Raw genomic sequence first — 25,713 nt, 5'->3', positions numbered from 1 at the left:
AGTTTCAAGTGAGTGGCATAAGCAAAACCCAAACATCAAAGGGGGAGATGTCTAGAGATTTGCACAAATTTAGACCAACTGACCTTATTAAAAGGTTATATAGACTTCTTGTCTAATGCCCCAACTGGTAGTAGTTTGCTTGTATTTGCATTGTACTTGCTCTTTTTTTTCTTTCTAAACATCAGCCGTATGAAACACTCTAACAAGTGTCTTTGCTTGTTTGTTTTTGTTTGTTGGTTTTTGACATGGAGATACTTTATAGTTCCTAAAATGCAATTATTAATAAAATGAAGAAAATAGGAGGTGAAGGTAGTCCATAAACAAGGTTCATGATAAACAACTCTGCTTATTTCTTGCTAATAAAAAAAAAAACAAGCAAAATAGTGGTTTTCCATTATCCAAGGCTATCTTGTAACATTCCAACCATTGCAGTGTTCACATGCGTGGTGGGTGTGTTAAGTCAGTGTGTCTGTGTGTTTGTGCTAAAGAAGGAGAGGACAACATAATGCATTTTCCCACCAGCTTAATTATAATGCACGACTATTAGTTTGTTTATAAGTCTGAGAATATTGAAAACAAAAGATGCGAACAAAAGCTGTGAGTTGCATTTTGAAGATTAAAAATAATATAAAATGATTTAGCTAATTAAATGACACTCTTTTGGGGGATATTGCTGTTTGAAGATTTGCTAACACTTTTCAAATCAATTCCTATAGTAATTTAAAACAGTAACTGAGACTAGGTTCAGAAAGCATAGTAGTATATCATGTTTGGAAGGCAAGGCTGAGTAGAGATAATTCCTACACGTATTTATATGAATTTCCTTCCATTTTAATACAGGCATGCATTTTACTGAGTTGATGTGTGTGTGTAAAACAGATTTTTTTTAACCTACTAGCATATAGTTATTTTCCTATATTATATAGTGGCAGTATACAGCACTGCAAAGAGTCTAGGGTCAGTTATCAGCGTACAGAAGTTAGAATTGAATACACCCTGCTTATTTCTATAAATTTTAGCATATTACTTAACCTGTTTGTGCCCAAGTCTGTAAGTTTGCAAAGTGTAAATTGACATTAACAATAAGACCTACTTTGTAGTGTTGTGAGGATGAAACAAGTTAGTAAATATAAATATAAAGACATCTTTATACTTGTAAACAGCGTGTGTCATATAATAAGTATTTAATAAATTTAACACCTACAGAATAAATGGCCCTGAAAATACTGTTGAGTGATGGTATAATGTTACATCATATGGGTGTTTTGTAACATTATTAGCTATTTTATCATTGTTTTATCTTTAACATTGTCGTGTGTGTGTGTGTGTGTGTGTGTGTGTGTGTCTCTGTGTGTGTATGTGTGTGTGAAATCAGTAATGTCAATCTCTTGGATGTGTGACCTTTTTTCTATAGAAAATTCCTATGAGTGAAATTACTCAAACCAAGGTTAAAAATCTGTTTAATACTCTTCATATGAAAAGACAAATTGTTTTCTTAAAATGTTAAATATTTTGCATTCTTACCAGCAATATATAAGTGTACTTAGCCCACTACATATTTTTTTCATGTTAAATTTTACATATAAGTAGTCTTCACTAATTGATAAGGTATAAAATTTGCCTATTTTAATTTGCTTAAGTAACTTGTTCACATTTTTCTTATTGATTTGTTGAAGTTTTTTACAGGTTAGGAACATGGAGACTTTGTTATATTTGTGGTAATAACTTCTTTTCAATTTGTTATTTGGCTTCTAATATCTGCATGGCAGAGATTTTTAGACAGAGAAATATTTAAAATATTTGTATAGTGAAGGATATCTTTTATTTTATTTTTTTTCCAGTGATTTTTACTGTTAGGATGTAATTTTCTATTCTCATTGACGTCTTTGCTGTCCATCACACAGTTCAATTTAGGTAACAATTTATATATTTTATACGTTTTGTCACTCACTCTATAATTTATGTTTAACTTTAACAATAAATGTCGAATTTATCTTTACATGTGAAAATGGTGATGTTTCAACTTTTGTCAAAGCTACCATTTTTCTAGTAATATTTTAAAGTAATCCTTTCATTTTCTGTTATTTTACTACCTTCATCAGACATGTTCTGGTAAGCTATATTTTGGCTAACTCTTCAGTTCTAGCTTCTTTCTCCTCTTTACTCTTTTGGAAGACATTTGATTCTATCATTCACATCTTAATAGCTCACTTGTAATTTGATTGTGAATATATTTAACTGATAAATTAATTTGTAATTTGAGCTTTTTTTTTTTTTTTTTTTTTTACAATACACAGTCTTGCCTTCCTGAACATGGTGCATGACTATACTTCTGGAACCTAGTCTCAGTCAGTTTTAAAATGACCATTCCACACCATCATTCTAAGCTGATGCCTTGCCTCACACTTCACTAGAACAGAAGCAGTTGGCTACAAAGCCCTCTTCAAATCTTCCACATATCTGTGCCTGCATGTACACTTCCTGTTTTCCCTCATTATAACTGCTTGAACCCGGGAGGTGGAGACTGCAGTGAGCTGAGATCGCACCACTGCACTCCAGCCTGGGCAACAGAGTGAGATTCTGTCTCAAAATAAATAAATAAATAAATTAATTAATTAATTTAAAAAGTAAGAAGTCTTTGCATGACTCCAATCCCCCTCAGTAACTGTAGCATTATTTTCAGCTTCTCTTCACAGAAAAAAAAAAAACAAAGAGAACATTTATGCCCATTTTCTGCTCTGCTGATCTTCTATTCACATCTTAACCCACTTTCAATCAAGCTCTGGCCTCTTTCTATGGACCTGTTCTTTGTCAAAATTATCATTAATGTGCTAAATAAAATGTTCACCTCCATATTCTCCTCCATCAACCTTTCAGCAACATTGATATAATTGACCACACCCTTCTGTTGGGAAATTTTTCTTCTTTTGGCTTCCAGACACCACACAACTCTGGCTTGCTTCTTTAATCCCTAACCTTTTTTGCCTTATTGGATTCGTTTTTCTTTCTGAATATTTCCACATTCAGATGATTCCAATATGGACTTCCCTGTCTTCTCAATCGAGAATCTCCTCCTGAGTAATTTCATCCACTTACATAGATTTAAGTTCTGTCTATATGCTTTTGAGTCCCAAAGACATCACTACTTGTATAATCCACAGGCTCAAAAAATTAGCCAGGTGTGATGGTGGACGCCTGTAATTCCAGCTATACAGGAGGCTGAGGCAGGAGAATTGCTTGAACCTGGGAGGAGGAGGTTGCAGTGAGGCAAGATCGCGCCATTGCACTCCAGCTTGGGCAACAAGAGCGAAACTCCGTCTCAGAAAACAAACAAACAAACAAACAAACAAAAAACAATGAGATACCACATCTTGCCTGTTAGTATTATTTTTGAAAACCAAAAAAGTCAAAGCAAAACAAGTGTTGTTAGGTATGGGGAGAAAATGGAACCCGTGTACACAATTCATGGGAATGTAAAATGGTACAGCCATTATGGAAAACAGTATGGAGGTCTAAAGATTCAAACTATCACTACTGTATGATCCAAGATTCCCACTTCTGACTATATATCCAAAGGTAATTAAATCGCTGTTTCCAAGACATATTTGCACTCCATGTTTATTGCAGCATTATGCAGAATAGACAAAATATTGGAAACAACCTAAGAGTCTATCTACAGACCAATGGATAAAGAAAATGTGGTCTATTTATAAAACAGAATATTATTTACCCTTAAAAGGGAAGGACACTCTGTCATTTGCAATGACATAGACCAACCTGGAGGACATTATGCTATGTGGAATAAGCCCAACACAGAAATACAAATGCTGCCTAATTTTGCTTAATGTGGAAACTAGAAAAGAATCTAACTCAGTAATAGAGAGTACAATGGTGTTTGCCAAGGGTTTGGGGTGACTGTGGGAGGAAATGAAAAATATTAGTCAACAGATACAAACTTTTATTTTTAAGATGAATAATTTCTGAGGTTCCAACATATAGCATGGTGACTGAAGTTAATAAAAATGTGTACTTGAAATTTGCTGTAGAAGTAGATATCACGTGCTCTCACAACACACACGCACAGAGGGTAAGTATGTAAGGTGATTGATATGTTGCTATGTTAATTAGCTTGCATGTGTTCATCACTTCACAGGGTATATGTATATCAAATAATCACATTTTATACCTTAAATACATTCTAGTCATATTTGTCAACCATATCTCAATAAAGTTGGAAAAAAAAGAAAACCATGGGCAAATTATACATAATAATAAACATAAAAAATCCTTTGAAAACATTTCTAAAGCTCCTTTGTCCTCATTACAGAAATGTAAAATATTACCTCTGCTGGAATATGAACTACACCCAGGATTTGAGTAGTACAAATTAGATGAGACGACTTGCAGTGTAGAGCCCTCTAGGCTTTCAGCCTAGAACAGGAAGGAACACAGAGTAATGACAGCAAACAGTGAAACTATAGGATAATAATTCCTCCTCAGTGACAAGAGGCCCCACCACTGCTTTGGACTCCAGGAAGCACTCAGACAATAACATCTGTGAAGTGTGCCCTGCATGCTAAGAAAAGGGTGAACTGACAGATCCTTCTCTCCATCAAGTCATCCACAGTCCAGTTATTTCTGTCTCTGCTGCTAATTGTGCCAAAAGTAACCATAAAATCTGGAGTCAACTGCTAGAAGTTCTGCAAGAACAAAGGCCAAGGAGATGCACTAGTGCCTTGGTGAGTAGCTACAGGGAGCTACAGGGAGTAGCTACAGGGAGCTGAAGCAAGGGACTGAAAAAAAGTTAGCTACAGGGAGCTACAGGGAGTTAGCTACAGGGAGCTGAAGCAAGGGACTGAAAAAATGAGAAGTCTTGGAAAATGTTCTCCAGTCCTTGAGGATATGAAGTCCTATGTGTGACTGATATTTGGTGGAGAAGAATGGACCTAGCTCTTTCCCCACTCCAACCAACCAAAATCTTTGTCGAAAAGCATATTGTGTATTGTCACTAATTCTGGGAAGGCTGGGGCCATTGGTTTTCATGAAGTGTGACTACGAAACATGAAAATCAGACAAAGCAATCTTGATCTGAGGAATGCTTCTAAGAGAAAATGAATACACCTGCCCTATAGGCCCGCTTCTCTACCAAGCACATGGAGATGTCCACTCATTCTTGCTGGCACCAAATGGTGATATTCAAAAGAGTTGGCATAATTTTTTAGAGTTGCTAAGTATATAAAGCACTAACTTTATCAATTTTGTTAATTATACTTCACTTCATCTCTGTCTTATCAATTAGCTAAATAATAACAGCATCAATTCATGAATATCATGATAATAAAAAATTCAGGTAAATATTCAAAAAAGTCAAGTGTTGGCTGTACATATTATTGTAACTATAAAGGAAGGGAAAATATATCTTTATTTTATGAAAGCCAATAAAATAAATCAAACTTCTCTTAAAATATTTGGTAAGAAAAACTAATAACGTGTTGCTTTTTAAAATAAACTTTTAAATTTTGGAACAATATTAGGCTTACAGAAAAATCGCAAAGATGCTAAAGAGAGTTTTTCACACACACATCTCTCAAGTTTGTTTCTTCTAATGTATTCATCCTTCATTAGCATATATACTTGTCAAAATCAGAAACCAAAATTGATACATCGCTGTTAAACTATTCAGATTTTGCCATTTTATTCAGATTTTATTATCTTTTCCATTAGTATTACTTTATGTTCCAGGATCCAATCCAATATACCGTACTCCATATGGGTATCTTGTCTCTTTAGTCAGCTTTGATCTGATATTTCTCAGTCTTTACTTGTTCATAACCGTAAGGGTTTTTTAATGAAGGGAAATAGGGTTTACAGAGCTGCAGAACAATTGTTATTTTTAAAATGCTGTTTATCAAGAAGGATTTTTGTTTCCTGATCCTGATCGATGTGATGTTTTAGCAAATAGCGAAATACACTGGCTTATTAGTCTCAAATAAAAATTGTTAATCACAATCTAGAATTCACCTGTACAAGGTTTGTAGTGGACAAAAAATTAAAATAGGGATGAAAAGGAAAATTAAGAATGTGCTGTGAAGAAACTTAAAAGGCAGACTGAGAAATCTGGAGTTTACTCAACATTGGAAACCACTAGACATCTGGAGCACAGAAGTCATTTATATTAATCCTCACTTGCCTGTAGTTGTTAGTTTCCTCTGGCCACCCTGAATAACCCGGGTAGATCCAGTACTCCCACCTCTTGTACTGATGCAAGAGATTAGAAGCTTCTCCAGATACTGTATTAGCAAAGGGGAATTATAAAAGACTTGTATTATCTAAGCAATACTTTGAAAGACTGGCAGATTACAAAGATGGTTGAAAACAAACAGGATCAAATGGAACAAGGATAAAATAAATTTCTATATCTAGGTTTATGGGAAAAATCAGTTACATAAATGGAGGATGGGGGATACTTAATCTGATGATCAATACTTCACGTGAAAAAGTTTATGAGGTTTTGTGACCTCAATTTCAATATGAGTCCTGAGGGTCATATGTTTACTAAAAATTCAGTCCCCATTTGGAGAGGTGTCAATCTCACCATAGTACACAGGACTCAAACTCATTCATGGTTTATTGAAAGGTGAGTATGTGAGGAATACTGTGCTAAACCCTATTCCAATACTTGAAATCAGAATTAGAGGTGTTTTAAAGCATTTTATACTAAAAAGCTTGGAAAATAAAAGAAAAGCACAATGAAGAAATTCAACATTATGCTTTTACTTCCTATTAACTGGAGTTAACTTACAAGAGAGTTTATATAAGAGTTGTAAATAACAATGCCTAGAGGAGGACTCTCCCATCCCTGATCACAACCCCATTTCAGAAACTTCTTCTATGGGGACACTTCGACAGTAGACTTTTGATGAACTTTATATCCAGTCATTTAAAAAATTATTACAACAAGATACTTATACTGTTTAGGCACAAACAGATATGCACATTATATTAAAACTTTTAATAAGTATGGGCTAGCAAATAATGCATGATATCCTTGGTAATATCCTTTTGTAAATTTTATTAAGTAAAAGACAGCAATAAAGTTAGATCCCACATCTTGAGCAACAGTTGGATCCCATATCTGGAGATAGAATCTTCACTGTCTTCAGAGTTCTGGTTGTTGGGTGACAGTAGGGAGCTAAATTTCTGAAAATCATACTGACATACCCTGTATCCATCTCCCTGTCCAGATAAATAAAGTTATATATAAGATGGGCTAAGAAAAAAAGCATTTAAATAAATATACTGATGGCAATTGCTTAGCCACAGAATGCAATTTACAGGCGTAAGCAGTCCAGCATTATCTAGTCAGCATTTTAGTCATATTCTTTCTAGTCTTGTTTAAACAAGCAAATATGGCTGATACTTTTGGCTGATACTTTTGATACTGTTATATAACATAATATTTTTATTAAGTTAGAAACATTTTTTCTTTCATTAACTCTATTTAGATCACTTTATTTCAATTTCTGCATAGTTTTCCATGTAACATATGAGCTACAATTTATTTGACCAGTGCCCTGTTTGCAAAAGTTGAGCATATTTTGCTTATTTCCTTTCCTTGTTTCTGTATTTATAAGTAAAAGTGTCTATCTGCACAAATCTTTCTGAATCACAATGGTTGCAATATTTTCAGGATTTGTAATACATATTTTCAAAATTTTTTTCTGGCAAGGCTGAGCCAATTTGTATCTCTCTGCATACTAGTAAAGTATGAGGAGTTTACTTGCTGCACCTGCCAACCCCACATATAAGCATGACACACATGCCTTGCCTACATGGTTCCAAACTATATTCATTCATTATACGTATTCATAGCCATCATGCACTAGATACTGTTCCTGCCCATGGTAATAAAAGGATGTAAAAGAAAATCTGATCCTGTTGCCATGGTGCTTATAGTCTAATCAGGGAGACAGAGTATTGATGAAACAACTGCACTCAGCCACTAGTTCAGTGTGGACACTGACCACAGTAAATTTGAAAATAAACCTAGAAACCATTATGTTTTGATAGGTGATATGTTCCCAAAACAAAAATTCCTAGTTTCTTATCTCCTTGCCTTGTAACACACACTAGAATGATACCTCCTGGGCCTCTGCTACCTAATAGAGATCTTATCAAAAAGTCTTGTGCTGCTTTTCCATAATGAAGCCTGTGCTTCCTTGATTGGAATCTTGTCTATGCAAATTACAAAGGCACAGGCAATAGTGGACCCAGCTCTATCCTGTATTTTATGGCCCTGTCCTGCAGAAATCCATTTTCTAGCTTGCAACCTATTCCTCTTTCTCCTCCTGGACTAGTTAAAGCAAGTATTCCTAGTTCCATAGTGATGCCTTTGAAACTCTGGCCCCCAATTTAGGCCCTAAGAACTCCATTGGACTTCATAGAACACATTGATCCCAAGTTTAATAGCATTTTATCAGATTTCACACATCCCTTCTATACATTTCTGCTAGCTTTCTTGGGGTCAGGATCCTGGTGCTGGTACAGGTGCAGAGTACAGCATAGGGCTCTCTTGACTTCTTGATTGCGCAGGCAGTAAATGATGGGATTGAGCAATGGTACAATGACAGCATACAGTACAGAGACCAACTTGTTGGTGTCAAAAGCTGAGAGTGCCTTTGGCCGAGCATAGATGAAGATACTGGCTGCATAGAAGATTATCACGACAGTGAGATGAGAGGCACAGGTGGAAAAGGCCTTATAGCGTCCAGCAGCCGAAGGAATGTGCATCACAGCACCAGTAATGGCCACATAGGAGGCCCCAGTGACAGAGAGTGGCCCTAGAAGAATAAAAATGGCCAGGATGAAATCTGTAAGCTCTGCCGTGGACATGTCAGTGCATGAGAGGTTGAGAAATGGAGAGACATCACAGAAAAAGTGGTTGATGATGTTGGGGCCACAGTAAGAGAGGCGAGAAATAAGAAAAACTTTGACCATGGAGATGCCAAAACCTCCAGCCCAAGAGCCAGCAGCCATCTGCACACACAGCTGGCCACTGACAATGACTGGGTAGTGGAGAGGATAGCAGATGGCCACATAGCGATCATAGGCCATAACAGCGAGAAGGACACACTCAGTGCAGCCCAAGCCAAGGAAAAAGTAGAGCTGTGTCATGCATCCCTCAAAGGAGATTAGCTGTCCATGATCCTGTTTGGACCCAACAAAGCCAGCAAGCATCTTGGGAATAGTAACAGTGACATACCAGATCTCCAGAAAGGACATATTAGCTAGAAAGAAGTACATGGGTTTGTGGAGGGTGGAATGGTTCCTAATTGCCATAATGATGAGTGTGTTCTCAGTCAGCACCAACACATAGGCCAGCAGCAAAAGGGCAAACAATAGGACCTGTAGTGGCGCAGGAGCAGGGAAGCCCAGCAACACAAACTCATTCACTCTCCCACTATGGTTCCTCCACTCCATGTCATTGGTCTCTCTTACTACTCTTCAGGAGATGAGAATAGAGAGTCTTCAGTAGGCTGCAACAAGAACCCAGCCTTTCTCTTAATGGGCTTATAATGGTCGAATGCCACGTAAGGAGTTGATGTAATTAATCACTGAGCTGAGGCCACTGCTCTCTTCTTTAATCTGGAAATGAGCTAAGGCAAACATACAAAAATAAATGTTTTTTTATTGGGAACAAGACAGGAAGGAGTCTGTTCTGACCTTTGGAGAAGCATGCATTGAGATGCACTGGGTTAAAATGACACTATTTTGTCCCCAAAGAACATAGATCAAAACCAAAAAATTGAAAGAGTCTCGGCTGCCCTAAAATGAGAGTTTGTCTTTGAGTTGGATCATGACTCTGTTTTGAGGAAATAAGTTACACAATGGAGGAATAACAATCACATATAACACAATTGAGTTATTATTAGTGCAGGCACTGTTATTAATGCAGGCACTGCTGTAAAACCTTTGCAGTATTAATTCGCTTGATCTTAACAACAATCCTGTGGGCTAGTAGTACTAATAGCTACAACTGTATGCCTAAAAAAACTGAAATATAGATTTAAGTGACTAATTCTGGGTTTCAGAAATAGCAGGAGGTAGAACTGGGGATCAGGACCTTGGAGCTTCCAAAATATTTAGGTGATGTAAAGGAGGGACTGTACAATACATCTTGGATGTACAGCTGGGAGACAGAATCTTTGAGACTCAGCTACAGAAACAGTTCCTTCCTGCCAGGAGGAAAGAAAGACAAAAGCAGAACACAAGAAGGTCACAGCACCTGTAGAGTGGAAGTCTACAGAACCCAGTACTTACAAGGAAGACCTGAGATTCACTGGGAAATCAGATTAGGAAATGGATGCTGGATGGCAGAAAGACTAAGAATTATAAGGTGCTGGAAGTTGTACTAAGTATATTGAAATGAGGATAGAGTATCTTCCTTTAACATTAAAGCCCATATAAAAACATACATTTACTAGGATACTCTGTTTACCTTGATATCAAAGATAAAAATTTCCCTTTCCCTTTAAAAACTTCAAGCCATTTTTGTGTCTCATGTAGAAAAGAAGTTGGGATTTTTACATGGGAGTGGATATGAAGGAAGGGTTATTTTTACCCTGTGTCCCTGTACAGTTATAGCATTGGGAGAGAGTGTGGAGTTTAGAAAGGAGAATGGGGTAGAGTCAGCTGAGCATCTGGGTGTGATTTCTTCTCAGATTTCTTACTTTTTAGTCTTAAATCTGTCCCTATGAGGTTAGTGGGGGCAGAATGTGCTCACAAATTAAAACAACCTGCTAATAATTTTATGCCTGACTTTCTCTTCTCTGTATGCTCTGCTGTCATTACTTGAGCATTACTCAGTACTTGAGCCCTTGAATTTCTCTTAATACTGTAATGCAATTACAAAATACCTATGTCCCTGGCTTTCATTTCCCATCATTCTCATTCTTTCCATTCACACCCACAATTTTATTTATTTCAAAATTGATGGTTGATCAGCAATGCTCTAGACCATGGGCTAAGAGCTGTGGTATACAAAGGTTCATAGACACATGCTGAGTCTTCAGGATCTTATAATCTAGTTATAGGGGCATATCTTCACCTTCTCATCCCTGAAAGTTTAAGCTACATGCCTATCCCAATGCCATACATGTACATACATAGATAAGTGGGAACATCAAACCTACAATTGCTGTTTATGACCTTAGCCTTGATCCTTTCTCAATACCTACCTCATACACCCTTCTTTTTGCTTTTGATCCTTTTGGCCTCGGACTTTCATTCATGTCCTTTGGTCACTTCAACCTTCATGTTTGATGCTCTGCACACTTGAAAATAACAGCCTTTCACACATGGACTCCCAACTGATTTTTCTGCTTATAGTCTTACCCTTAAAGGTGAAACCTTAGCTCAAAACTGACCATTTTACTCTCCTTAAAACTCATCCATAGTCCCTTTGTGTACACAATAAATGCTCAAATCATTTAGCCTACAGGTACAAGGCCTATAGGCACTTCATGATTTTGCCACTGCTTCCACCTAAACCTTATTTCTTACCACAGTCTACACTGTATTTTATACCTTGCAGCTCTCAACACACACCATGTGTATCACCTCATAGCTTTCCTCATGCTGCAATCTCCATGAACTACATCCTATTTAGCCTTCACATCTTGGTTTATAAGGCTTCTATCCATGGAGACATTAGGTACTTTTTTTTTTTTAAACTTTTCCCTTCACAGGTTCAGTGAGATTCCTGTGGTTACTTGTCTCATTAGAGTCCATGAAAGCCTATTTATCATTTTGCTTGCTATATCCCTGCAGCTGTTGATCAGGTGGATGTAAAGGGGGACCTCTGTAGCTGAAGTGGTTCCACATGTCCTTAATGGTGGAGTATGGAGTGGATATAATTCTATGGATGTCACAGGAGTTCCACATTCTACTATATCTAGAATAACCTTTCCCAAGCAAGTTATTCCTCTATTACAATAAATGGCATTAGCTTTCATACAGTCTCCTATGCAAGCCATCTGGAAGTTTCCTAGATATTCTGTACCCATCCACCCTTTCCCCCAACACACACCCCACACTTAACTAATCCAAGTTCTAGCTAAAATGCCTCTTTAATTATCTCTCATATCAGTCCCTTTTCTTCTGTCCTATTTCTACTGCCTTCCTCCTAGTTCCTCACAGCAGGTCCTTGGTAGTCCTTGATTTAACTATTTTGATAGGATCTTACCTGGTCTTTTTTCCTCCAGCCAGTACCCTCATCAGTATAACTCTTACTTGTTTTCAGAGTCATATTTCTCTATAGAAACCGCTGACAACAAGAGCATCCAGTTTTTGAGAACACATACAAAATCCTCCAGTAAAGAATCAAAATGTATTTCCTTTTAGCTGTTATACAGCAATCTAATCATTGCCTACTATTTAACTTTTTAAAAACATGTCATGACATTATATAATTCTGTAACTTTACACGTTTCTGTCAAAAACACCCATTCTCTTCCTAGGAATTTTTCTCGTAATGTTTTAGTCCCTTAGTTATTACCTCTCCAGAAGTACCCATATTTCTATACACTAGATTATTTGTTGGAGCATCTATCTCTCCTTCTGACAGTAGTTCCTGTTATAAGGTTTCACTTACTGATTATTAAAGGTTTATAATGTGGTTGCATGAATGCATGGCAAAATGGAGAAAGGTATAATGTGGGCAGAACAGATGAATTGCAGATAACAGGAATGGAATATAAAGAAAAAAGTATATAAAAAGGATTTTGGTGGAAATGGTCAGGAATAGAGAATTTAAGTGGGTAACTGAGAATATGACAGAGTTGGAATTATATGCAAGTAAAACATGCATTGATTGTAGATCTGCAGGGACCAGATAAAACATGAGGAAGTTAGATTAAGTGCAAGAAGATTGGATTTACATGAATAAGATATAATATTTGGGAAAAATGAACTTGCTATATAGACAATAAACCAATGAGAGATAAGGTGGAGATAACTAGAATATTGAAAGGATAGACTGGAAATGGATGATCAAAAATACTGTAGGGAGAGCAGGTAGATTATGAATAAGTAAAGGACCAGCTATGAGAGGAAAAGATAAAGAAAGTGATATTAGTCTAAGTATCAACAGAATTAATACATGTGGAAAATATTGAGAGGTTTGGGATTTTATTAAGTATAGAGAGGAATAAGAAGACGGCTATATTAGACGTAAGTAAAGAAAACTTGGGATAATTGACCACTTGAAGAGGAATCAGCAGATAACAGAATCCACTCACTTTATTCAGATGTCACTGACTCATCAAGGTCCTCCTGAGATGGCTGGGTTGGTTAGGAGAGGATTTAAAATGCATGCAAACAAAGTTGAGTCATCAGGACTAAGAAAGATGATACAGAGATTCCACTTTTTCTTCCTTCCATAGACAGAGAACACTGCCAAGCTAGGAAAGATTCCTTTATCCTGCACCTCACTCCCTCAGTCCCCATTTTTCCCTCCTCCTTCTGATGCTTTGAGATGTCTCTGAGGCAGAAGCTCAAGAGACAAAAAGAGATACAAGAGGGAAAAAAAGGCTAGGGCAGAGGACAGGGAAGGGGAATGTTTGGAAAGCTCAGGCCATAGGGTTTTGTCAGGAAATCTCACGAAAGAGAGAATGTCAAGATATCCCTACAAACTCATGCTTCCGTCTCTTGCTTTCCTGTTCCTTGTCAGTCTCCTCTTTCTATCATGTCATACTCCTGCTCAAAAGAAAGACACGGGCCGATATTCTAACTCAGATATATAATTTTGGGCAATTTATTTAACCTCTTCGGGCCTTACATTCCTAATCTATATAATAGGATTCATATGCCTGACAGGATTGTTGAGAGGAGTAAATGTCATTAATATATGTACAGATCCTGGAACATGACAGCGGCTCAACAATGCTAGACAGTTCCTTCTTTATCTCCTGATGCCATATAGGTGACACTCATTAACTCCATGATGTCATACGAGGAGCACTGAATTGAGAGTTAGGGTTTCTGGGTTTGAGTTCCATGTTTGTATTGGATTTTTTTTTAATTTGGGGTTTTGTTGTATATGTTTGTTTTCCATATAATGGTATCTATATATATTATGAAAATAACATACCTGATAAGCATTCTAAGTTTGTGACAAGATTTGGCACCCTACTCAATCCACAGTATTCTGTGTCATATTGAGGTCCAGCAAATTAATTACATGGGATTCACAGTCACATTGTAATTCACATTTGTAATGAAAGTAAATACTTTCATTACAAAAGGAAAAAAAAAATTAGCCAAAAGAAAGCAGCTACAGGCCCCATGAAAGTCTGAAACCTAGCAGAGAAGTTATTAAATCTTAAAGTTCCAAAATAATCTCCTTTGACTCCATGTCCCATATCCAGGACACACTAGTGTGAGGGCTAAGTGCCCAGGGCCTTGGGCAGCTTCACCCCTGTGGCCTTGCAGGGTCAGCCCCCGCAGCTACTCTCATGTGTTGGTGTTGATTGCTTGTGGCTTTTCCAGGCACATGATGCAAACTGCTGGTGGCTCTACCATTCTGGGTTCTGGAGAAGGGTGGCCCTCTTCTCACAGCTTCACTAGGCAGTGCCCATGTGGGTTCTCGGTGGTGGCGTCAACCTCACATTTTCCCTCTGTACTTCTCTAGTAGGGGTTCTCTGTGAGGGCGCTGCCCCTGTGGCAGGCTTCTGCCTGAACATCTAGGCTTGTCCATATACCCTTTGAAATCTAGGTGGGGGCTCCCAAGCTTCAACTCTTGCATTCTGTGCACCTACAGGCTTAACACCACTTGGAAGCCACCAAGGCTTACAGCTTGCACCCTCCGAAGCAGTGGCCTGAGCTGTACCTGGGCCCCTTTTAGCCACGCCTGGAGTTGAAGCAGCTGGGATGAAGGAAGCAGTGTCCCAAGGCTGTGCAGAGCAGTGGGGGCCTGGGTATGGCCCTTGAAACCATTCCCTCCTAGGCCTTTGGGCCTGTGATGGGAGGGGCTGCCACAAAGGTCTCTGAAATGCCTTCAAGTCTTCTCCTCATTGTCTTGTCTATTAGCACTCTGCTCCTCTTTATATATGCAAATTTCCACAGCCTGCTTGAATTCCTTCCCTGAAAATGGACTTTTCTTTTCTACCACATGGTCAGGCTGCAAATTTTCCAAACTTTTATATTCTGCTTCCCTTTTAAATATAAGTTCCAATTTCACATAATTTCTTTACTCACACATATGAGCATAGGCGATTAGAAGCAGCTAGACTACATCTTGAACACTTTGTTTAGAAATTTCTTCCAGCAGATACCCTAAATCATCACTACCAAGTTCAAAGTCCCACAGATCCCTAAAGCAGGGAAACAATGCAGCCAACCTTTTTGCTAAAGCATAGCAAAAGTGACCTTTACTCCAGTTCCCAATAAGTTCTTTATTTCCATCTGAGACTTCCTCAGCCTGGACTTCAACATCCATATCACCATCAGCATTTTGGTCACAACAATTTAACAAGTCTCTAGGAAGTTCCAAACTTTCCCTCATCTTCCTGTCTTCTTCAGAGCCCTCCACACTCTTCCAACTGTCAGGCCTCTGAGCCCAGGCTAAGCCATCATATCCCCTGTGACCTGCATGTACACATCCAGATGGCCAGTTCCTGCCTTAACTGATGATATGCCACCACAAAAGAAATGAAAATGGCCTGATCCTGCCTTAACTGATGACATTATCTTGTGACATTTCTTCTCCTGGCTCATCTTGGCTCAAAAGCTCCCCTACTGAGCACCTTGTCACCCCCACTCCTGCCCTCCAGAGAACCCCCAAATCTTATAAAATGGCCCCACCCCTATCTCCCTTCACTGACTCTCTTTTTGGACTCAGCCTGCCTGCACCCAGGTGAAATAAACAGCCTTGTTGCTCACACAAAGCCTGTTTGGTGGTCTCTTCACACAGATGCGAGTGAAACCAACCTCTGCCCATTACCCAGTTCCAAAGTTCCTTCCAGATTTTCAGATATCTTTATAGCAATGCCCCACTTCTCAGTACTAATTTTCTGTATTAGTCCATTCTTGCATTGCTATAAAGAAATACCTGAGACTGGGTAATTTATAAAGAAAAGAGGCTTAATTGGCTCATGGTTCTATGGTCTGTACAGGAAGCACGACACTGGCATGTGCTCAACTTTTGGGGAACACTCAGGAAACTTACAGTCATGGTGAAAGGTAAAGGAGAGCACACACCACATGGTTGGAGTAGGAGCATGAGAGAGAGGGGAGGGGAGGTGCCTTATACTTTAAAACAACCAGATCTCCTGATAATTCACTCACTATATAGTACGAAGGGGGGATAGTGCTAAACCATTCATGAGAACCCTGTCCTCATGACCCAATCACCTCCACAAGGCCTTACTGTTATAAATAAAATTTTGGTGCCACAAAAGAAATAGCACTTGAATATAAAATTTTCTTTTTAATTCTCAGCAAGGCAAGTTACTTCTATAGAAAGTTCCAACCTTACAGATGGAGCAATGGTGAGCACACACTTGGACAAGGGAGAGGAAGGGGTTCTTATCCCTGACACATGTGGCCCCTGCTGCTGTGTCATTCCCCCATTGGCTAGGGTTAGACAACACAGGCTAAACTAATTCCAATTGGCTAATTTAAAGAGAGTGATGGGGTGAGTGGTTTGGCAGGGAAAATGGTTATGACAGAGCAGGTAATCGGAATGAGTCAGGGTGGCACAGGTAATCAGAATGAGTCAGGGTGGAGTAGGTAATCAGAATGAGTTCAAGGTGGAGCAGGTAATCAAAAAAGGTTGCTTTACGAGGAAGTTAAGTTTGAAAGTAGAAGGTAAAGAATTGAACATACTGACATGTTGATGCTTTGAAAAGAAATTTAGAACTCATATCTAACATTACCTCCAGCACTGAGGATTACATTTCAACATGAGATTTGGGCAGGGACACAGATTCAAAGTATACCAGTGCTATTTTCTAATTTACAGCAAGTAACCATAAACCAGATTTGCACCTACTAAAGTCTAGGTACCTTTATGAGAGCAATAATTACACAATTAATTATTTTATATCTTCCCTATTAAGTTATTTAAGGTTTCTTAGCACTCAACACATCACTAGCTTGTAGTAGAGGCTCAAAATCTTATTGAATCAACAGTTTATTAAAGAACTTTGGGTGACTTGGTGTGATTACTGTCCAGAACTATAAATGGTAGAATAGCTGCAAATGAGGCCAGAAAAGTAAAATGACACAGTTCACACAATAATTTATGATTTGATAAAAGGTTATTATTTTATTCCATAGGTGATGAGGAGTCCTCACAAAGTTTTGAGGTGATGTAGATATAGATTTCAATTTGAAAATATTTCCCAACATTAGTGAGAAAGATGAGTTAGAGATGAAAACCTAGAGACAGAGATGACACAGGCTACTCTGTACTATATTACTATTATTGCAGTAGTCTAAATGATAACTGACAAGGATTCAACTTAAGATAATGTAAAAGAATGGGAATTAATAGATATAAGAGAAATATACAGAGAAGAGTTCATAAGATTTAGTGGACAATTAAGTGGACGAGATGATGGAGATGAGCTTATGAGTTATTTCAACACACATTAATTTGTTATATCATTCTTTGATGAATGAATATAATATTTAACGAGTTAGCGCAATGACAGCAAAACACAGAGTAAAAAGTCTTATTAATGGCTCAACTATGGGTAGTGGTAGTTTTCAACAAGTTATGAAACATGACAATAATAATATGCATTTGTGTGCTTATGTCAAGCATCCAATTACTTGATTGTATTATCTCATTTAATGCTAATAATTACAATATGAGAAAGTTAATATTATACCATATTATAGATGAGGATATATGTCATAGCAGTGAGTAATCTGCTCAAGATCATACAATAAGTGATAGAAACAGATTTTGAGTTCACATTCTGACTCAAGACCCCAAACTCAGATTCACCATACCATACCACCTTTTGATTAATCAGCTGCTAATTATGTTAGAGGACACTAGAGTAGAATTTATATTAGGGACATTTAACACTTAAGTTAAAAAGGAAGGAGGATTTCTGGTTCTCAAAAGTGACAGCTGAGCCAGTGTTACAGATTTGAAAAGCTGCATTTTTAAAACTATGCTAGGCTGAGAACAAAAGAAAACTTAGTATTCATTTGTAAGATCTTTATAATATGTTTCATATAATTGAAGAAGTAGTTGATATTTGAAAGAATGGAAGCAGAATTTCGGCATCAGCATTTCCTGATCTTAACAAAACTGTTACTTGCTCAGCACAGTGGCTTAGACCTGTAGTCCCAGTGCTTTGGGAGGGTGAGGTGAGAGGATGCCTTGAGACAAGCATTTGAGACAAGCCTGTGCAACACAGCAAGATCCTGTCTCCATACACACACACACACACACACACACCACACACACACACACCACACACACACACACACCACACACACACACACCACACACACACACACACACACACACAATTAAATTAGCTGGGCATGCTGGCTCATGCCTGTAGTCCTAGCTCCTTGAGAGACTGAGGAAGGAGGATTGCTTGAGCCCAGAAGTTTGAGTCTGCAGTGAGCTATAATTGTGCCACTCCATCTCTGCATTCAGCCTGGGCAACAGAGCAAGACACTGTGTCAAAAGAAAAAAAAACGAGAACATAACTGCCAGCATTAACAATTCCCCATCCGCTTGTCTTCCTATTACAAGTTTTTTTTTTTTTTTGGTAGGTGGGGCAAGAGATTAAACTGGCTCAGCTTAGTTCAAAGTCCACTCCAATATCTGGCTTGATTCAGTCAATTACGGCAAAAAGAGTCTTTGGGGTTGGGGCAAGCAAGAGCTTTACATGGTATTAATACATATTGGAAAAAGGTTATGAGAATGAAATGCACACATTGCATTATATATGGATGTTTTCTAAAATAAAACATCAAAAATTCACTTATATGTCTACCAACGTAGGAAGATTAATCTTCAGTTGCTCATCTTAACCTCTATCCAGATCGTTTTTATATCATTTGGTTATCATATATCTCAAGAAAAATATTGTAAACTTACTATTAACAATTTTAAAACAATCAATTTTTTTTCAAACCATGACTATTTTTTTTTTTTTTTTCTTTTTGAGACGGAGTCCCGCTCTGTTGCCCAGGCTGGAGTGCAGTGGCGCAATCTCGGCTCACTGCAAGCTCCGCCTCCCAGGTTCACGCCATTCTCCTGCCTCAGCCTCTCCTAGTAGCTGGGACTACAGGCGCCCACCACCACGCCCGGCTAATTTTTTGTATTTTTAGTAGAGACGGGGTTTCACCGTGGTCTCGATCTCCTGACCTCGTGATCTGCCCACCTCACGACTATTTTTTATGTTGGTCATTTTATAGACTGGGCAATAGTTGGGTATATTTCAAAGTATTTTAACTTATTACTACATGAGAATGTGCTTTTAATGACCATAACAGCAAAGAAAAATGTTACCTTTATTTACACTAGAATAATTATTTTATTTAAGAAAGTATTTACCAACTCAGTAAAAAATTACTTCTGTATTTATTAAAAAAAAACAGAAAAGGAAGTGTGTATTCACACTAAACTCCCTTTTCTTCTTTAATCTTTCATGTGCTGGAGAATGCTCTTCTGTTATGGTGCTGTTCAGCACCTTTGGAGGAGAAACTTGTTTAGGTGCCTTTTTTTTTTTTCCTGCATTAATGGGAGCTTGTAAATATCTTTCACATGAAGTATCCTCACGGAAGAGAAAGCACCTGAAGGAGTTGTCCTCAAGAGTCGCTATCGATATTGTCTAAGTGGTCTGAAAATTTTAACTTTGAAGTTTCTCTATGATCCAAGCACAATCTAAATGAAATGATTTCCAGTTAAGTCATCAGAAGTTTGCCTATTTGTATGTTTGTTCATTCATGTGTTATTTATTTGCTTTATATTCCTTTCAATTTCTGTTTTGTAACTTTACTAGTGGCTATGAATGTAATTAATTTTTGGAAATCAATTTTATATTAGGTATGTTTTCATTCTCTAGAGGAAAAATGTTATTTTTAAAATATAAGTTTATCACAGTTGTTTTAAGCTGATTATCTTTATCTCTAAATTCTGTAAAATCTGATTGTAATTTCATACATTTCTCCTTAATAAAATCTTTTCAAATATTAATCTTTATTTCACTGAATAAAAATAAATCACATTGAATCTAACTTTTTCGATTATTCTTTTTAATCAACAAAAATGCTATCTTTTTTTCTTTTTCAACTTTTATTTTAGATACAGGGGTTACATGTGCGGGTTTGTTACATGGATGTATTACAGCAGGTACTACATGTAGTACCCAATATGTAATTTTCCAATCCACATTCACCTTCCTCCCTCCTCCCTCTAGTAACCCACAGGGTTTATTGTCCCCATGTTTATGTTCATGTGAGCTCAAGATTTAGCTCCCAATTTTAAGGGAGGTATTTGGTTTTCTGTTTCTGCCTTAATTTGCTTAAGATTATGGCCTCCAGTTCCATCCATGTTACTGCAAAGAGCATTATTTCTTTTTTCTGGCTGCATAGTATTTCATGGTGTATATGTACTACATTTGCTTTATCTAATCCACCAAATTGATGGACACCTAGGTTGATTTTATGTTTTTGCTATTATGAATAGAATGGCAATGAACATACATGTGCACATGTCTTTTTGGTATAATGATCTATTTTCCTTTTGGTACATACTCAGTAATAGAATTGCTGGGTTCAATGGTAGCTCTGTTATAAGTTCTTTAAGAAATCTCCACACTGTTTTGTACAGTGGTTAAACTAATTTACATTCTCACCAAGAGTGTGTAAGCATTCCCTTTTCTCTGCAGCCTTATAATTACCCCTTGTTTTTTTTTTTTTTTTTACTTTTTAATAATGGCCATGCTGACTGGTGTGAAGTGGTATCTCGTTGTTTTGATTTGCATTTCTCTGATAATTAGTGATGAGCACTTTTCCATTATGTTTGTTGGCCTCTTGTATGTCTTATTTTGAGAAGTGTTTGTTCATGTGCTTTGCCCATTTTTTAATGAGGTTACTTGTCTTTTGCTTGTTGATTTAAGTTCCTTATATATTCTGGATATTAGACATTGACAGATGCATTGTTTGCAAATATTTTCTCCTATCCGGTAGGGTGTCTGTTTACTCTATTTATAGTTGCTTTTGCTGTGCATAAAGCTCCTTAGTTTAATTAGGTCCAATTTGTCCATTTTTGTTTTTGTTGCAATTGATTTTGGGAACTTGGCCAAAAAATCTTTGTGAAGGCTGATGCCAAGAAGGGTATTTCCTAGGTTTGCTTTTAGGATTTTTATAGTTTGAGGTTTTAAATTTAAATCTTTATCTTGATTTGATTTTTGTATATGGTAAGAGATAGGGGCCCAGCTTCATTGTTCTGCATATGACTATCCAATTTTCCCAGCACCGTTCACTGAATATAATGTCCTTTCTCCAGTGTTTATTTTTGTCAAGTTTATTAAAGACTAGTTGGTTGTAGGTTATGTGGCTTTATTTCTGGGTTCTCTGTTCTGTTTCACTGACCTATGTGTCTGCTTTTGTACCAGTACTATGCTGTTTTAATTACTATACTCTTGAAATACAGTGTGAGGTAAAGTGATGTGATAATGTCTTTGGCTTTGTTCTTTTTGCTTGGGTTTGCTTTAGCTACTCGGACCCTTATTTTTATTCCATATGAATTTTAGGATTTTTAAAACTCTGTGAAACATAATGTTAGTAATTTGATAGAAATTAAATTGAATCTGTATATTGCTTTGGGCAGTATGTTCATTTTTTAAATATTGATTCTTCTAATCCATGAGCTGGGATGTTTTTCCATTTGTTTGTGTCATTTATTTTCTTTTTCATCAGTGTGTCATCATTCTGCTTCTAGAGATCTTTCACTTTCTTGGTTCAATGTATTTCTAGGTATTTTGTGTGTGTGTGTGTGTGTGTGGGTGTGTGCGTGCGTGTGTGTCTATCACAAATGAGACTGAGTTTTTGATTTGGTTCTCAGCTTGAACATTATTAGTATATAAAAATGCTACTAATTTGTGTATGTTGATTTTATGTGTCTAGAAATATTACTGAAGTCATTTATCAAGTCTGGTCTTTTGGAGGAGTCTTTAGGATTTTCTAGGTATAAGATCATGTCATCAGCAAACAGATAATTTGATTTTTTGTTTTCCAATTTAGAGGCCTTTTTCTTTCTTTCTTTTGCCTAACTTCTCTGGCTAGGACTTTCAGTACTATTTTGATAGCATCAGTTGTAATGTCACTTTACTATTTCTGATTGTGCTTATTTGAATCTTCTTTATTGATTACTCTAGATAGTGGTTTATCATTTTGTTTATCTTTTCAGAAATTCAACTTCTCATTCCATTGATTCTTCTTCTTATTATTTTTTTTTTAGTTGCAACCTCATTTAGTTTTGCTCTGGATCTTTGTTATTTCTTCTTCTGCTCGCTTTGGGTTTGGTTTGTTCTTGCTTTTATAGGTTTTTGAGGAGTGAAATTAGGTTGTTAATTTGAGATCTTTCTATCTTTTTGATGCAGGGATTTAATGCTATAAACTTTCCTCTTAACACCACTTTTGCTATATTCCAGAGGTTTTGGTATGTCATGACTTTATTTTAATTCATTTCAAAAAATTGTTTATTTCTGCCTTTGTTGTTATTTACCCAAAGGCCATTCAAGAGCAAGTTGTTTAGTTTTCATATATTTGTGTCATTTTGAGAGTTCCTCTTGGTATCAATTTTTAATTTTATTCCACTGTGGTATGACAGGATAGTTGATATAATTTTGAATATTTTGAATTTATTCATTATGGCCAAGCATATGGCCTATTGTGGAGAATGTTCCATGCACAGATGAGAAAAATATATATCCTGCAGTTCTGAGGTTGAATGTTCTGTAAATGTGTTAAGTTTATTTGGTCTAGAGTCCAGTAAGTACACAGTTTCTTTGTTGATTTTCTACCTCAAAGATATGTCTAGGGCTGTTGGTGGGATGTTGAATTCCCCCACTATTATTGTATTGCTATCAATTCCTTTTCATAGGTTTCATAGTATTGTTTTATGAATCTAGGTGCTCTGGTGTTGTGTGCATATATATTTAGAATAGTGATATTTTCTTGTGGGATCAAACAATTTGTCATTATATAATGACCTTGTTTGTCTTTATTTCTTTTTTTTGAGACAGACTCTTGCTCTGTCACCCAGGCTGGAGGCAGTGCAGTGGCGTGATCTTGGCTCACTGCAATCTCTGCCTCCCGGGCTCAAGCAATTCTCTGCCTCAGCCTCCCGAGTAGCTTGGATTACAGGCACCTGCCACCACGCCCAGCTAATTTTTGAATTTTTAGTAGAGACGGGGTTTTACCATCTTGGCCAGGCTGGTCTTGAACTCCTGACCTCGTGATCCACCTGCCTTGGCCTCCCAAAGTGCTGGGATTATAGGTGTGAGCCACTGCGCCCAGCCATTTGTCTTTTTTTTAACTGTTGTTTCTTCAAGGTATGTTTTATCTGATGTAAGTATAGCTACTCCTGCTTGTTTTTGTTTTCTTTTTTCATAGTATATTTTCCCCAGCTCTTTACTTTGAACATATAGGTATTTTTATCTGTTAGTTGGGTCTCTTGTAGGCAGCAGATAGTTGGGACTTGTTTTTGTATCCAGTTTGCCAGTCTATATATTTTAAGTGGAGCATTTAGGCCATTTACATTTAAGGCTAATATTGATATGTGAGGTTTTGTTCTTGTCATAATGATGTTACCTAGTTTCTTTTAGTCTCAATTGTGTAATTGCATTATAGGATCTGTGAGCTTTATACTGATGAGTGTTTTTATGATGGCAAGTATTGTCCTTTTGTTTCCATGTGAGAACTCTTTTGAGCATTTCTCATATGGCCAGTGTAATGGTGATAAATTTCCTTAGGGTTTGATGGTCTATAACTTTATTTCTCCTTCATTCATAAAGCTTACTTTAAGCTTTATTGAAAAACTCTTAAAGAAATTTTTTTCCTTAAGAAAGATAATAATAGGTCCTCAACCTCTTTAGGCTTGTAAGGTTTCTGCTGATAAATCTTCTGTTAGTCTGATGGAATTCCTTTTTAACTGATTACACACTTCTCTCTAGCTATCTTTTTTTTTTTCTTTTCTGAGACAGAGTCTCGCTCTGTTGCCCAGGCTGGAGTGCAGGGGCGCGATTTCGGCTCACTGCAAGCTCCGCCTCCCGGGTTCACGCCATTCTCCTGCCTCAGCCTCCTGAGTAGCTGGGACTACAGGCGCCCGCCATCATGCCTGGCTAATTTTTTTTTTTGTATTTTTAGTAGAGACGGGGTTTCACCGTGTTAGCCAGGATGGTCTCAAACTCCTGACCTCGTGATCCGCCCGCCTCGGCCTCCCAAAGTGCTGGGATTACAGGCTTGAGCCACCGCGCCTGGCCTCTCTAGCTATCTTTAGAATTTTTTCCTTCATGTTGACTTTGGACAGTCTGATGACAATATACTTTGATAAGATTCATCTTGCAAAGAATCTTCCAGATGTTCTTTGAACCTGTTGTATCTGGATGTCTAATTTCTATCTAGACCAAAAATATTTTCCTGAATGATTTTATCAAATACATTTTCCAAGGTTTTTACTTTTTATTCTTATCCCTGAGTAATGGCTATTACTCATAGATTTGGTTGCTTTATATAATTTCACATTTCCTGGCTGCATTTAAAAAAAATTCTCTTTGTTTTCTTTTTTATATATAACTGGGTCAATTCAAAGGACCAGTCCTCAAGCTCTGAATTCTTTCTTCTACTTTGTTTAGTATGTTGTTAAATAGTTCAACTATATTTTATAATTCCTTCAATGAACATTTCATTTCCAGAAGTTCTGTTTGGTTTTCTTTTAAATATTTACCTCTTTAGTAAATTATTCTTCCATACTCTGAATTGTTTTTCTGATTTCCTTGTGTTGCTTTCTGACTTTCTCACAGATCTCATTAAGCTTCCTAAAATCCATGTTTTGAATCCTTTTTTTAGTCATTTCAAAATTTTCATTTTGTTTAGGATGCATTGCTAGAGAGCTAGTGTAATCCTTTGGGGGTGTCAAAAAAATCTGTCTTTTTGTCCTGCCAGAGTTCTTACATTGATTCCTTCTCATCTAGAGAAGTTATGACCTCTGATTTTTTAACTTTATTCCATTTGAATGGTGCTTTTAACTTTTTTATTCTTTTCTCCCTTGAGGGTATGACTGTAACATATATTCTGTATGATACTTTGGCTTTGTTTCTCAGTGCTTTCAGGGGGCCAAGGCTATGTATGAACTCCTTAGTTATAGATAGCTTTTGTGCAGTGGCTTTCTCAAATGTTGACTGATTTAGTGATATATTGGGTATATGAGTTGACTCATTATCTTCTGTGGTGCTGGGTGGGGAGGTCTCAGGGAGCTTATCTCATATCCTAGAACTATGCCCTTCTGTCAGCAGGTTTATTTGGTGGTGCAGTTCAGTCTCTAGTCCAGTAGATGGCGATTAGGAGTAAGAGTGGGCTCATCTCTGATGACAAATGGAAGCACCTGCTTTGACAAGACGCCGTGGAAGGAGCTCATGGTGGGATGGGCTGATGTCTTCAACGTGAGGGGTG

The 25,713-nt window shown here is 37.2% G+C and overlaps 1 protein-coding gene across 1 annotated transcript; it reads right to left on the bottom strand.

The window, feature by feature from the left end:
* Positions 1-4,540: 4,540 nt before the first annotated feature.
* Positions 4,541-13,465, bottom strand: LOC116477317 (olfactory receptor 6A2). The gene is made up of 2 exons (XM_058446558.1): positions 13,299-13,465; positions 4,541-9,656 (listed from the first exon to the last, which is right to left on the bottom strand). The coding sequence occupies exon 2, from the start codon at positions 9,478-9,480 to the stop codon at positions 8,497-8,499; it is 984 nt and encodes a 327-aa protein (XP_058302541.1). The 5' UTR covers positions 9,481-9,656; positions 13,299-13,465; the 3' UTR covers positions 4,541-8,496.
* Positions 13,466-25,713: the final 12,248 nt, after the last annotated feature.

Source organism: Hylobates moloch, unplaced genomic scaffold (assembly GCF_009828535.3).
Source record: "Hylobates moloch isolate HMO894 unplaced genomic scaffold, HMol_V3 SCAFFOLD_11, whole genome shotgun sequence".
NCBI classification, from domain to species: domain Eukaryota; kingdom Metazoa; phylum Chordata; class Mammalia; order Primates; family Hylobatidae; genus Hylobates; species Hylobates moloch.
This window is presented reverse-complemented; position numbering and strand designations above follow the sequence as displayed.

Coding starts and splice junctions, on each gene's coding strand:
- LOC116477317 (XM_058446558.1), bottom strand. CDS start 9,480: ATGGAGTGGAGGAACCATAGTGGGAGAGTGAATGAGTTTGTGTTGCTG.